At 45.9% G+C, this 15,972-nt stretch overlaps 1 protein-coding gene across 1 annotated transcript in view; it reads right to left on the bottom strand.

Moving 5' to 3' along the window:
* The window catches only part of LOC309553784 (E3 ubiquitin-protein ligase RNF213-like), a 678,906-nt gene that overhangs the window by 391,031 nt on the left and 271,903 nt on the right, over positions 1–15,972 (bottom strand). Inside the window, exon 20 of the mRNA XM_082255197.1 lies at positions 904–1,044. Coding sequence (XP_082111323.1) covers positions 904–1,044 — 141 coding nt within the window. The remainder of the gene's footprint in view (positions 1–903; positions 1,045–15,972) is intronic.

The following is a 15,972-nucleotide window of genomic DNA, read 5'->3' as shown; positions in this document are numbered from 1 at the left end:
ATTAAACAGGCTTCTTTTAGTCTCCATGTACACAGGGTGTTTTTACAGCTGCTTTTAACAGCGTCAGACATTTTTTGCAGCTTAAAAATGCCTTTTCATGTTATTCTATGGCCTCATGCACACACAGGCTTTTAGAAGCTGTAATTTGCATAGGGGTTTTCAAGCTGCAAAAAAAAAAAAAAAACCGCCAGTGCATTCTGAGGACCAGCCTTACAGCTGTAAAAACGTCTGATGCTGCTAAAGGGTGCTTAACACTGGATTACAGTTAAGCTGCCCCAAAGCACTTTGACCCCATGTTGATGGGGACAAGGGCCTCTTCCCGACAACCTTGGGCGATGGTCGTGGGGGTTTGCGGGCAGGGGGCCTATCGGAATCTGGAAGCCCTCAGACCCCCCCAACATGAATGAGCATGGGGTTTTGGGGGGACGCCCCTTTTTTTTTTTTTGGCTTGAGGTTCCCCTTCAAGATCCTCAGAGCACCACTATCAGATCATCATGATCTGACTTGGATGCAACTTCTATTCAAATCGATGGGCTGAAAGTCGGATCAGGTAAGATGGCTCTCATAGGGAACCATTGATTTTGAATAGAGGCAGAGAAACGCTGCTAAAAGCCAACGCGGCTAAACGTGCATTAACACCAATGCAAAAAGCTACTAAAAACACGTTTTTACAGCTGTTTTTCCTGGTGTTGGTAGTCGCTTTGCAGCTCATTTTTTCTAACACCCTGTGTACATGGGCAGACCTTCAGACAGAAGTGGTTCTGTGGTGACAGGGCCACTTTAGGGCAATTTTGTGATCGTTTTACTACAATACTATGAAATGGTTTAAGTCTCTAGAAGCTTTTCCTGCTAAACTAACTAATTTATCAATGGCTCTGAACAACCTAAAATGACAGAAACTACCTTTTTGCTTTCCTTGGATGCTCTGATGATGTAGATTCCCTTTTTGTTGATAGTTGTTGCCAGGGACAGAGATGACAGTTCCACTGAGCCATGGCTCTCTTTTACAGTCTTCAGCCATTCAATATGACGGGCAGAGTCTCTCTAAAATTAAAGTAAATTAAAAAGACAGTAAGAAAATATGTGAAAAAAATGAATACAATCAACATAGAAAACCAGCCTACTTACATGTAGTTAATAAGGAGACACTAATTTTGGGCAATGTGACACAGTGACACTGTCTGTTTAACTATTTGTCTTATTTCTAACCAACCCAACGTTCACACTATTACTCCCTTCTGGCACAGATTCTATAGACCTTTTATGCAGTTTCGATGTAAATATGCATTTAAAGCAACTAAATTTAATTCAGAGTTATTCATATTAGCGTACCTAATATTTTTAGCTGTTTAACATGATATACAGTATTTGGACTGTTGTATTTTGGTTAATTACCTTTAATGTTTATACGTATAGGATATATTTTTGAGGGGTTTGCTTTTTTGAGCGTTTTTTATTTATGGTTTTTTTGATCTTTATTGAGTCTGCACCACCAAACATACAATGAAAAGCAATAATAACATTTCTCTGTATTGTATAAATGTATACATTTTAGGGATACCTGCAGTGTTCAGTGGTCTTCTATTTTATCCAGCATGGCAAATTTTAAGCAGGATGTCCTACTTAACACAAAGTCCAGAGCCCTTTGCATTGCCTAAGTGACTTCAAAATTATCACTTTCTACTAGTTTCTACCATGGTAGGGGTTAACGCTGAGAGACCGAGCCCTGATGTCATCTGCTGGGTGGATTAGCGAGCATGCTGTGCTTTCTTTCCTGGTGATAACAAAGCATCTCCCTACTGCTGATTCTGCATTGCAATAGGCCACAAAGAAATCCAGTCTTTAGTCCATTCATGCTGCTTAGTAACCTCTGCCCATTCAACTCTAACCTGCTTCCAGTTGTTGGGTTTTGCACATACTTGCAGCCTTGATTTGTTCCCGAGACATAAGTTGCTTAACAGCCAAGTGGTCACAGCACACTAGGGGGGGACAGTACCCCTGTACCAGGTGCCCCAAGCTCACGCTCTACTAATGGCTCCTTCTGATACAGCCTACGGCTGCAGCCTGAAATCCTGTTGGCCTCTGATTCTAGAGTATATGCCAACTTCAGAGTTACAAAGGTCCCTGAGTGAAACCTTTGTGTCAGATTCCCTTAGAAATTGTCTATCTAAAACCTACAGTACACACATTTGTGGTCAACTTACTGAGTAAGTTTTCATCTATAGTTTTCTTTTGATTTCATGATATGAAATAGATGTTATGACTATTTTCAGGAAAGCATCTCGAACAGGTCATCATGAGCTGCAACTTTCTGTAGGAGGCTGTAGCAGGCAAGATAAACACAAACAGCCTGAACCAACTCCAAGGAATGAAGCCCACCCTCCTCAGGATGTGAAGGTTGCTTATCCCGGTAAAAATTGGACACCACATTAAGGGGGAAGGAGGGACACAGACAGAGAAACCCCTTATTCCTGTGTAAAACTAAAAAGGGAGATAGGGAGACTTGCAGGACTAGGCCACCAGTTCTGACACATGGCGTGCGGAGATGATGGCAATCAAAAAGGTGACCTTCAAGGATAGTATCAACAAGGGAAGGTCCCTATTATTTTCATAGTGGGGAGGCTTCTGGAGAACCAAAGGAACAGGGTACAAAGTCCCATAGTGGCCACAGGCTGAACCCCTTAAAAAAAGATACCAATCAAGAAGTGCGTGGCCAAAGATACTCCAGTAGTACACAAGGCAAATGTCTGATCAATTCCACGTTAAAGAAAGGCCAAATCTGAGGCAAAGGTACATAAAAGAAAGTCTACAGCCTCGCACCATGAAATGTAAGCCTTTTAATTGCGATGATAAATCTTTCGCGAGGTGGCATTACGCACCTGCAACATAGTGTGAATGACTGAAGCCTGACAACCCCCTGTCTCACAGAACCCTGCTATTTACAGCCAGGCAAACAGTCAGTGATATAAGCAGGGTAGAAGATCAGTCTGTGGGACAGAAGATCTTCTTAAGGAGGAAGTTGCAAGGGGACGTCTGTGGCCAGATGTGCCACACCAGAATGACCAGGATCCCTTTGCCCCTATCCTGCATAGTAGACAAGGAAGTAGCTTAAGACATAGAAATGCACAAATTAGACGAGAACAGCTCCACGGCGCCACCAGAGCATCCATCGCATCAGCCAAGAGATTCCTAACTCATGTCTCAACAGGAGACCCCAGTTGTGGCAAAACACCAGAATATCCATGTACAGGGGTGCACCACCGTAGACAGACCTGGTGGAAAAACATCTGGATGCAGAAACCACTCTCCAAGAACCTGAGTTTGCCAGCTGAAGTAATTCGCCAGCCAGCTGTCCATGCTCAGAAGTAGACAATGGAGAGAGCCGACACATGAAGTGCTGCTCACTGAAGAATGGGGGAGGTATCAAGCGCAGCTGCCAAGTTCCTTGTTCTACCTTGGTGAGTGACCTAGGCCACCGCCATGGCCTCAGCTGCAAAGAAGGCCACCTGTAGGACAGTAGTCACCGAACCACAGTCCAGAGTTTTAGAAGCTTGCGTGGTGGGAGAAACACCTTGGCCCACGCCAAGTCAGGAATCAGGTCTAGGTACTCCAAAGCCCTGGCCAGGGTCTTCTTGAGTTCAGAATCCAGCCAAACACCTGTAGAGGGTGCATGGTGATCCCTTACGCAGTCCATCAGTGCAGAATGAGCCTCCACTTGAAGAAGGAGGTTGTCCAGATAGCCGGGTACAACAAACCCTTGTTGTCTCAGTAATGCTAAGACTGGAGCCAGCGCCTTGGTAAACACCTGGGGGGGTGGAGACTAGACAAAATGGAAATGCCAAAAGTTTTGGTGTCTATTCATGCTATACATAGAAACCAGAAAATTCCTCTGATGAAGTAAGGCCACCACAGATGGGGCAGGCTACATCCTTAATTTGTGACCATCACAGGGCAATTCTGGGCCTTGTAGTCTGAGATCAGCCAAAACCCTTCCTTCTTAGGAACCATAACCAGGTTGGAGTAACGCCCCCAGAACCTCACAGAGGCTAGAAGATCCTGCATCACCCTGTAGACGAGACAGGGAGAGGTGAAGGGTGGAAGGAAAGAACTTGTCTGGCAGATAGGAAGAAACTCTGTATCCCAAAAAAAATCTGTCTGTGAACCCAGTAGTTGGAAAGCAGAGAAATCCAAAGGTCTGTGAATCAATGAAGGCGACCCCCCACCTGGAAGGAACCAGGTGGGGGCAAGCCTTTATGCATGGAGGGTTGGCCCACAAAAAGTGGTTTAGATCTTTTTTTCAAGAAGCCTGGTAAATGAGAAAGTAGCTTATTAGCAGAAAAGGAAGGACCCTGCTTGCACAGTGGCTTCTGCCTCTTTTAGATTGTGGGAGAAGAAACTCTTCCCTCCCATAAGAGGTTTGATAGTGACATCCAGCGAGAGCACCAAGAGCCACTTGCCCTGGAAGGGCAACCCTGTCAGTATTTTCTTAGAGTCCTGGCCCACTCATCAACAGTGAGGCTAGAGGACTTGGCATAAGACAACACCGAGATGGAGTGTTGTGAAAGCAACGGAGCCGCAACTAAGCAAACTTGCAGCCCTGGAGGAGATGGTGCAAGTGGGACAGCAAACATCGCCCCCCTCCCAAACAAGTGCACAGGTCTACAGCATAGCCTCCCTCAGCTAAGACACTGTTCACACCTGAGCGTTTTTCAGCTCGTAAAACGCTCATCTCTGAAGTCTCAAAATGGTAAACAATCTAAATCCTATTCATTTCAAAGGCCCCTGTTCACATATGAGTTTTGTTGCCTGAAGCTCAAAATAGTACATGAGATTCTCTTTTGGCAGATTACAAGCGTTTTTGTTAGATGTCAATGTCTGCCTCCAAACACCTGAAAAAAAAACGTGTGAAAAATGCTCAAAAAAAATGCCAGAAGAACACCCAAAAAAATGCCCAAAAAACGCCTGAAAACGATACGCTCAGGTGTGAATGGAGTCTAAGGTACAGAGTGTGGGCAGAAGAGATCGGAGAAAAAAGGGGGGATGCCCCAAGGTAAAATGGCAGGTGCAGTAGCATGCTGAAGCGACTGCCCAGCACTATTCACTAGGGTACTGCCCTGCAGGACAAGGGCAATGACTGAAATGTACCCGCCCCCAGTGTGGGTACAGAGCGCAAGCGGAGGAAGTAGCAGCAAAAACAGGGGGTGATCGTTCTGGATTCAATGACAAGCGTCACAGTCAGCCCTAGCATCCATCCAACACTGCATTGCTTAATTTGGCCCTGCCCAACAGGCCAAGGGTACCAAGCCACAACAAATCTGCCCCTTTGGCACTAGTACTAGAGCGTGGTTAAAAGGAATGGCAGGAAAGGGGTGGTGCCAGCCCAAGCGCCTGGCCATCCTAGCTCTACGCATCACAGTTCTGCCCATTAGGGCAAGGGTGTCGGGCTACGGCTTATCAGCACCTGGCTCAGGGACAGAGAGCAGGCAGAAGCGACCGCGGTGAAGGGTGAATGCCCGCAATTAAAATGGCGGGCACAACAGCCCGCTGCAGTATGTCACAAAGCCCAGGCCTAAGTTACTGGAAGCCCCACTACTTGGTGCAGGGTTAGTACAAAGCACTAACCAAGTGGGGGGGGGGGTGTTTGTGATTTTGAGCACTCCCAACTCACAGAAAAAGGTATAACAGATACCTCACCAAGGTGCCAGAATCGCGTCCTGCCCTTTGTGCCTCCACAGCATCTGGTCTACATAGCAGCCCAGGAAGTGCGGAGGGGGCCCATATAAAACAGAGCCATCCAAGGCAATTGTGGACTTCCTCTGGTCTAGGCCAGGGGGCTGCCTGCCTGACTGGGAAAACTAGTAGGGCAACCTGACACACAGGAGCACTGCGTCTCCAGAATAACCCCAGCACAAAACCAGACAATAAGTGCCTCACAGCACCCAGGGGAGTGGGGGAACAAGGTACCCAAACCTACTCCTAGCCACCCTAAACATTTTTTTTATCTTTAAGTGTTTCCCCAACAGTATTCATATTCTAGGGCAGGTTCATATTCCTGATATATGCCTGCTGTACCATGTACTTATGTGAAAAATTATCCTGTTCTCTTTGTATTGCTTCCTTTGGGTAAAATCCCAGGGGTTCTTGCCAGTCTCTCTTCAGCTTTCCTATAAAAAACTGACCACACTTAGGGGAACACACTGTGGTCAGTTCTCTAGCTGTGCTGGGAACTCAGCCTGCTCTCATCCAATGATCAGCTTTTTCCTGACACGCCTCCCCTGCACAGCCTTTCACTGGGAAGCTTAGTGTACTGTTGCTTCTCCTTCCCCCAGTTTTTCTGCAGCTTAGAACAAAAGGAACAGAGGGAAAATGATCACTTATAAAATGAGGGAAAAATAGGATTTTTGTACTTCTAGTAAAATCCATTTCTCCCTACAGGAGTAGGACACTAGGCAGAAAAAAAAAAAGATTTGGCTACGCCTATGGGCACTCCTAGCTGGTATACATCCCCCTCCCTGCTTTAGGCCTTCAGTTTAGTAACAAGCAGTGTCATTAGTATTAAAACTCCATAGAGGGGTGGATGCTGTGTCAGTCAAAGAACTCAGAGAAATGGGTGTTACGGTAAATACAAAAATCCTATTTTCTCTTTCGTTAATTGATGGACACAATTAAGGCTAAACACAAGAGCAAGCCAGGTAAAAGGAGCTCAACAAAAACTGGAGCCCAACCTGAACAATACACCCCCCATACAGTCTAAACAGGATCCTGCACAAACTTGAAGCCAAAAGAAGCATCTGCAGATGCCAACACATCCACTTTGTAAAAGTTAGTGAAAGTGTGCACTGACAACCAAGTGGCCGCCTTGCAAACCTACGCCACTGCCACCTGATGATGGAAGTTCCAAGAAGAACTAAGCACCCGAGTCGAGTGTGCCGTTACATGGAAAGAAGGGAGTTGACCCTTGATAGAAGAGGTCTGAGTCACTGTCTGTCTGATTCAGCATCTGTCTGATTTAACAGGAAATGGTCACAGAAGGAGTGGACAGCCATTTTCTTGGCCCTTCCATGATCACAAACAGGAAGTCTGACCTTCGAAAAGGATCTGTGGCTGCCAGATACACCCGAATCGTTCGCACCACATCCAAGGCTTGCAACGCAGCTTGCCTAGAATTATTGGCCTGGGACACGAGGAAGGCAACACGATGTCTTCATTCAAAAAGGAAGTCAGAGACCACCTTAGGTAGGAACAAAGGACATGGACGAAAAACCACCTTATCTTTGTGGACCACCAGATAAGGGGTACGACAAGACAACGCCACCAGTTCCAGCACCCTGTGAGCAGAGGTGATTGGCACCAAAAAGGCTACCTTCTGGGACAGCGTAAGCAGGGGAATTTCCTGAATATTTGCAAAGCCAACTTCTGCTGATCTTTTATGGAAAAGAACCAAGCAACAAATTTTATACAAAAGTAAAAAAACAAAACCATAGTACAATACTCCAACAGAAAACAAAGGAATACACATCCGTGTTCAGAATATATACAATACATAGTGCAATACCAAAAGAGTTTTCAAAAGTATTTACATAAAGCAGCAAAGAGGGTCCAAGAGGCAAATCCCATTACTTATTTATGCAGGCATTTATCAAAAATTAAGCATAAAGAAAAAAACCTAGGGTGATAAGAGACAGAAAGCCACACCCGGGAAAAAGACTCCTGGCATTCAGGGAGGCTTGAAACCCCGCCACGCCTTCAACTAAGCCCCCTGACCCCACTTGTCTCTCTCAAGCACCCGAATCTTCCCCACCTCATGCAGAATGTCACACACCACCACCTGAACAGGAAGGATTTTATGCTGAGTGGTGACCTGACACCGTGCATTCCAGGTGAAATAACGGACTACTAGGCTAACTAAAAATAAGTGTATCCAAACAAAAGACCCCACCAGTATTGAATGCTTCGTAAACCCACTCAGAATAACCCAGCCTGGAGAGGAAAGAAACACCAAGGGCCTGCCCCACCTATTTGAATACTTCTATGTCCTCCTCCCCTGCACATTCTTCCTGGGGACAAACATTATCCATCTTACTGCAGTATTTTAAATTGCCCCGAACATAGAGCCTCCCATGGAAGCACAACCGGGCTAGATCCCTAAATTTAAGAGGGACTCTAGCCAAATAAATCAGCAATAACCCTTCCCTCAAAATTGGGTCTGGGCAATCCCTTAAGGCCAGTGGATCATGAAAGACTTCGCTCAAGACTGGGCTCAGAAGGACTTTTTCTCTGAGCGGATTTGAGATCTTCAGCTGACAATCGACACTGCCACAGCAACTTTAGACACGGAGCGACATAGGCTGGAAGCTGACCCCTGAGATTCTTCACTTGGCCACCTTATTCCCAAAGTCGTAGGAAAGGCCTAAACCAAGATCTAAACATGCCTGCCCATCTAGCAGGTCCCATTGCAGTCATATTACCAATGTTAAATTTGAGAAATAGCGGTGAAAAGAACGGGGTTGACCATACCTAAGCCACCCTCCCTCCTAGATAGAAAGGTGATATTCCTCTTGATGAGGTTAAGTATGTTCCCCCACAGCCTCCTGAAGAACACACTATAGATCCTAGCATAGAGAGACACTGGCAAGATGCAGACAAAGCTGACATACAAGAAGATTGGTATCAGGTAAGTCTTATTCAGATCAACCCTTTCCCTCAGAGATAACTTTCATCTCTTCCAGCTGACCACCTTAGTATTGGCAACTTCCAGCCTGCCTTCCCAGTTTTTGAGGCCATAATCGGCGGGTCCTAATTCAATGACTAGTATCTTAATTTTTTCCTGGGGCACTGGAAAGGTGTCTGGGAGATCAAACCCCCACCTTCCTTTCCCATCCATAAAACATCACTCTTTTCATGATTGATCTTGGAGCCTGATGCTTCAGAGTACCGTGATGTCAGAGACCACCTCCTCCGCTTCATCTGTCCCAGTGACAATCACTGACAAATCATCCGCATCGCATATGCAACAACCATCAAAGGCGGCTCACCCGGGATTCTCACTGGTACCCCACACAACATGCTGCTTCTCTAGCCTCCTGATGAAAGGGTCGATTGCAAACACATAGAGCAGAGGACTCAGGAAACAACCCTGGCACACCCCAGATCCAACCTCAAAGGACTGTCCAACCCAACCATTAACAAGAGGGAAGCTTTCTGCCCCCTTATACAAGCCTTTTAACCAATCGACAAAACCACCTGGCAGACCGTACTTACTAAAGAGCAACCACAGGTACTCATGGTTGTCACAATTGAAAGCCTTTGCCTGATCCAATGCCAGTAAATACTTTCCCCAGCCTGCAGCCCTGCACTGCTCCAAGGCCTCTCGGGCAGCAAAAACCACTGTGAAGGTGCTCCTACACTGGATCGAACAGTGCTGATGGCGAGAAAGCAAAGACTGCTACTGCTGATAGGCGCCAGAAAAAAATATCTTCGCCAGCACCTATCGACATTGAGAAGGCTGATGGGGCACCAATTCTCAATCTTCGAGGGATCTTTACCTTTTGAAAGAAGAATCACAGCTGAGTGTCTCGTGGAAGGGGGAAGCATCCATTTAGCAAGGCAACTGTTTAAAACCTCTAACAAACGTGGGGCCAGAAAAGAGTTAAAGGCTTTGTAAAACTCAGCCAGAGTTGAGACCATACGGTCCAGGTGACTTTGATGGAAAGCTGTTCAATTGCTCTCATCACCTCTTCAACTGTGATCTCCTCTGTCAAATTCATCAATGGGACATCTCCACCATTTATACCAGGAGTAGAGTCCAAAAAGCTTTCCATCTTGTCTAGGTCAAGCTCTTTCCTCCCAAGTTAAGCATAAAAAGACCTCACTGTTAGGCCAGCCAGGAACGCCAACCGCCCCTCCGGATTCCTGACTGGTAGTCTTGTTATCCCAGTGTCAGGTGGAGGAGCGCATGGAGTCCTGCAGCCGAAAGGAAGTTCCAAGGAAGAGAAGTCCAGGAGAGAGGTCAGGGGTGTGCCGAGTCAATAACCGGAGTCCGTATAGTCCAAAGGGGTGATCCGAAGAAAGGTCAAGAGCCAGCTGAGTTTGATAACCAAAGTCCGTATAGTCCAAAGGGGTAATTCGAAGAAAGGTCAGGAATAGCCAAGGTCAGGAAAGGAAATCAAAGGAAAGGAGATCAAACAAACAGTAGTCAGACTGGAAGCTAAACGCTAAACCCATACTAATACACTAGCAGGAAGTGGAAGATGGTATATATATATATATATATATATATATGTCAGGGGACAAGGTAACCGACTACAGCTGGCCACAGGGTGGAGCAAGAGTCTCATATCAAAAGAAAGGGGATAGTGAGAAGCAAGCAAGAATAGGAATCACCCAGTGGCTCAATCAGCAGGGAAACAATCCAGAACACAAGATCAATTCCCAGCCAAGGCGTGACACTCACGACCTCCAGGATCCATGACCTGGACTTTGTCAAGGCAAGGAACCTGTACTATCCTTAAGGCCAACGACCGTCTTAGCAGCTACACCTTCTTTGCGGTTCTGGTAAGGGTCAGGCGAGTGGTACTTCCCATAGTCTCTCTCCAGAACCAAAGAGGCATGCTGGTCATATTGACACCTTCTGAGGAGGATTTTCACTTCAGAGATTGCTCCAGGATCTCCTCCTCTCGAGACAAGAATATCCAGCTTCCTCCGCAAACGATGGTAGATCATGTATCTATCAAACTGCTTTATATTGGCTAGGCCCCTGAAGAATCCAGCAATCCTCTTTTTGATCAGCTCCCACCACTCCGCCTTACTGTTACAAAAGTCCAGGATGGTCACCTGTGCCTGAAAGAATTCCTCAAAGGATTGTCTAGCATGTTCTTCCCTGAGGTCAAAATTTAATCCCCAGATGCCCTTGCCCCTCTGAGGGAAGTCTGAAGCATTCAACATCACAGATAGCATACAGTGATCAGAGAACTCTACCGCTTGCACCACTGGGGGTGAGAAAGCAGAGGCCTCAAAAAAAAAAAAAAAAACTATCTATCCTACTCTGACTACTACCTTGATGAAAGGTGCCCCCTGTGTCATCCGGAAGGTGCTTAATGTACACATTCACAAGACCAGCATCCCTAACCATATTATTTAAAAAATGCGCTATCATATCCCAGCTTGTCTTTGAAGTCCTTCCTGTCCTTGGGCCTAGTCACAGTATTAAAGTCACCTCCAAAAACCACTTGCTGGGAAAAAGAAATGGCTTGATCCTTGTAAAAAGGCATTTTCTGTCCCAATTTGCGTCCGGCCCATCAACATTAATTAGGTGCAGGTCCTGCCCTCCCACAAGGACCATACATAGGGTTGCCACCTCATCCCTTTAATCCAGGACACATATGAATTACACAGGCTCTGAGGCTGATATAATGCACATAAGGCACTAAGTGAGTTTAATTACCACCTTAATCAGCCACAGAACCTGTGTAATTCATGTTTGTCCTGGTTTAAAGGGATGAGGTGGCAACCCTAACCGTACATCTCCCAATCTCCACCTCAATAACCCACGGAACAGTTATCATGCCAGTTTTAAACAACACCGCCATAAAGCTCGGCTGCCTGAGACCAGTAAGATGGACCATTCCTCCACTCTCTCTTGGCCATATATATATATCTGCCAAGGAGGTGAGCCTAGTTTCTGGCAAAAATAAAATTTTAGCATCTAATTGGCTGAACAGAAAGAAGGCCATAGAATGAGCAGTTACCGACTTAATGCTGGCAACATTTATTGTCACCTTTTTTAACGTAGTGGGAACCGTCATTTGGGTTATTGGGTGTATTGCTTCTTAGCTCCCCTCTGCTGCTCATCAACAGAAGCCTCTCTCTTTCTTGAAGCCTCCTCCAACTCCATTTCAGAATCTGAACTTTGCTCTGAAGAAGTCCCAGATGAGGAAATATACAAAGTAGAAGCCCTATAACGGTTGGAGGGAGGAACTGGGGCTTCCTGTCCCTGTTCCGACCTCACCACCTGTCTCTTCTGCCTCACAACCTTCCTTCTCTCCTCCAGGTACCGCAGGTCCAACTCGGAGATGTTTTCATCTCTTGCTTTTTTCATTTGAAGTCTCCACAGAAGAAGCTGCAGCACCCTTTTTGGTACTTTCTTTTTTTTTTTCAATTATACATTTTTATTAAGGGTAAATAAGGATGTGTACATATACAGAAATAATATACATTATAACCATGCGAGAGACATTATAAATAAAAAAAACTCTTGTATCGTCTAGCAAAGAAGAGGTATCTCTACTTATTCCCCCCTCTCACTTACATTCAACTGTTCCTGTCCTCTCGCAATTACTCGGTAGTACGACCCTTTCCCACCCTATCATTTTAACTTTTATTTATACTAAAGCAACCCCCCCCCAAAAAAAAGGGAAAAAGAGGGGGGGGGGGGAAAGGAAATCCGCCCCTTCCTGTTCCTGCCGGTCTATCTCTCCATGAAAAGTTCAAGAGACTATCAATCTTCACAAAGCTTCTTGACTTCCTAACAATTCTTCATATCTCTAAAAAAGCTATCCCTTCACTCGAAAGAGTGAATAGGTTCCATGCACCCCATGTCTCTATATATTTCTCCCTTTTGTGTTGCAATGTCAATACTAGATCCTCCATTTTGTTTATTTCATCTACTTTCCGTATCCATTCAGCTATTGTTGGAGGTGTCTGTTTTTTCCAGTTATGAGGAATACAGGATCTAGCCGCGTTCGCAAGATGACATATCACTGATTTTCTATATCTTTTGACTGGTATATTATTTAATTGTAAAAGAAAGAAGGCCGGGTCATCTAATATGTCGTCTTCTGTAAATTTTTGCATGATCTCTCTAACTTTTTTCCAAAAGTCTGTCAATTTCGGGCAGGACCAAAAAATATGCAATAGTGTGCCTTCTTCTACCGAGCAGCGCCAACACCGGTCAGTATTATTATTCGAAATTCTATGTAATTTATATGGAGTATAATACCACCTTATCAAAATTTAAAAATTCGTCTCTTGATATTTTGTGCTTATAGATGATTTCAAAGCCAGGTTAATCATCTGTTGTCGCTGCTCGGAGGAGAACGCACCAACCAGTTCCCTCTCCCATTTGTCAAAATAAGGTAACTGGTATTGCACCTCACGTGTATTTATCAAATTATACATTTTAGATATCCCCTGAGAAAGGTTTCCTCTATCTGAGCAATATCTTTCAAAAATTGTCAATTGACGATTATAATTCTGCGGGTTGGGGATTGAGCCTAAAAAATGACTTAATTGAAGTGCATTCCAAAAAGGGAGTCTAAAACCTTCTATCTCATTTATTAGTGTTTCCAGTGAGAACCATTTATCTTCTCCTAAGAAGTGTGAGGCTTGGAAATAGCCAGCCTTACCAAGAGATCTGAAGAGATCTTTTTGGTACTTTCTACCACTCCTGATGGGGGGGGGGGGGGGCTTCCTTTAAGTCAGACTTAGGAGGGGAAGACTCATGGGGGATAACTGACTTAGGGGGTACAGACATGGAAGGTTCTGACAGAAGAGGAGTGCATACAGTAGGCTGGGAGGGGGGGGGGACAGAGACAGCCACAGAAGGAATACTTACAGACACAGGAGGGGTGGCAACAGGAACTGGGAAGGGATCCTGAACAGGACCAGGGGAGTCAGTCACCACAGAGGAGGATGGTACACCAGGGGCCTCATCCTCCAAACTGTCCAACTTCAACATTTCATCTATTAACTATTTCTCCATATTGTGCCAGGCCTCAGGACATCGGCTGCAGGGGTGGCCAAGGAGCAGGCACAGGTTGCACCTTATCATCTGCAGTCCCTGGCCACATGACCCTGTCCTCGACACACTGAATATTTTAATGCTGAACAGGAGGAGCAAAAATGCCCCTTTTTTCCACAGCGGTGACACAGCTTTGGCTGACCAGGATAGAAAATAGTCTCATCCTATCCCTCCCTATGAAAGCAGAGGAGGGCAGGTGACAAACAACATTCCCATCCCTGGCCAACCTGACTGTTACTGACCAACCCCCAGTCCAGATGCCACGTTCATCAAGGATTTTATCCGGCTTTGTCAAAATCTCACCATAATTCTTTAACCAGACCTCTAAGACCCAAGCAGGAAAACTCATTAGTGAGGATGATAGTTATCTTTTTTACAGTTGATCTTTGTGAAATGGCAGCTGGTGCCAGACCTTCCCATTCGGGTCTTGACCTGCACAGAGCCTCATATCGTTCCCAGAACAAGTCAAGACCCTCTGGCCTTGTGAAGCTAATTGTGTACTCCCGGCTCCCAGCTACGTGCATAAGGGCATAGAGGTCTTTTGCCTCAAAACTCATCTCCAAAATCATGTCTACCACCACACGCCATGCTGGTGTGATTGCACCACCTTCCCATTTAAGAATGGCTACATTACGCCTTGGACCCCCAGCAGAAGCCAGAGACCCAAGACCAGATCAAGGGGTGATCAAAGTAGCACCTTGTGGTGGAAAACCCTGCATGGAAGCAGAGTTCCTCTTTGGCTGTAGCCTTGGCTTGATAATATTGCCAGGAGCACCGCATACCACCTGAGCAAATGTAGGCTTATCAGGGCCAAGGCCCCACAATGATGTAACTTTAGCCTGTATATTACTAATAATATTAACTGCTTGGACTGAGCTAGCAGGATTGTCCATAACACCTGTATGGGTACGATTGTCCATTACACACATTTTGGTGGGATGGTCCATCACACCTGTACTGGAACAATTGTTATCAGACACACAAACATCAGGTATAGTCACAGTTTCTGCTGCAGTACCACGTCTCCTGACGCTGTGCTGTAGAGTCCTGCTCAGCAGCTGTGACTGGACAAAAAGCTTTGGGCTCAGCAAAAGGAGGGTTAATGGGTTCTGCTGGCACTTGTAGTCCCTCACCTGAAATGTCATTTTTTAAATGCAATTTTTCCTGAGAGGGAACATCAGCAGGCAAAGTATTGCTGGATATAGAGTTACCAGCTTGGGTGTCATTGGGCAAACCCTCAGCATTAGTCATGGTGCTAAATGGCACAAAAATAGTTTTATCTATTACTTGGGGCTTGATAGGCTTTACTATATCAGGCACATTGTCAAGTAAGTTCTCCTCACCATCATACACCAGCTGATCCCCCTACATTGGAGACTCCATTGCCTGGATCACTCAGCATGCCTCCTGAGCCCTGAGAAGGCAATGGGCTGCTTACCTCACCCTGAGAGGGCAGAGGGCCAAACTGGGGGGTCTCCTCCTACACCTTCATCTTTGCCATCCTTGTAAACCTCCAGTCACTACAAATCTTCTCCTTGAAGGGCCATTCTCTGCGTTCCATCATGGCCACAATGGTTTTCTGGTGTTCCACCCGGACTTTAGCCAATTGGATTTCCAAATCCACGGATCCACGGTTCCGGCTATACAAGCCCTCACGCTGCTTTCGCAGACATTTCAACCCTGCTCTGAGTTTGAAGAGCTTGTCTCTCTCCTTATTCAGGACCTTAATCCCGGCCACCACTTGCTCCCAAATGGACTTGGCACCTTCATTCTCACAAGGGACAGAGAGATCACCAGCCATGGCTTGTACAGGAGCATGCATGTCACCCATCAGCCCAGGGGATGCCTGTGAACTTCAACCAGGAGAGGCCCTGCTGGCCTCCATGGCTTCCCCAGGAAGGAGCCAGGAGGACTGGGATAGATTTCACCACACTCCCCTCTCACACAGTTCACCTGGAGCAGCTTCAGATCCTCAGCAGGAGAAACTCCTCCCTCCTGGCCCACCTGAGGGCTGAAGGACTCTGTTACCCTATGACAAAGGGGTTGATGCCGCTCCAGGTAAGAGATAAGTATCCAATCTGTGCTGGGTGCACGTCTAGTCCGTTGACCAATTGGAGTAGAGATTGTATAGGAAATGGTTTGACAGCATTCCAGTGTCACCGAATAAAAAGTCT

This window comes from Pelophylax lessonae (genome assembly GCF_965119305.1).
Source record: "Pelophylax lessonae genome assembly, chromosome: 4".
In the NCBI taxonomy this organism is placed as follows: domain Eukaryota; kingdom Metazoa; phylum Chordata; class Amphibia; order Anura; family Ranidae; genus Pelophylax; species Pelophylax lessonae.
Note: the sequence above shows the minus strand (reverse complement) of the source record. Positions and strands in the feature narration are given on the sequence as shown.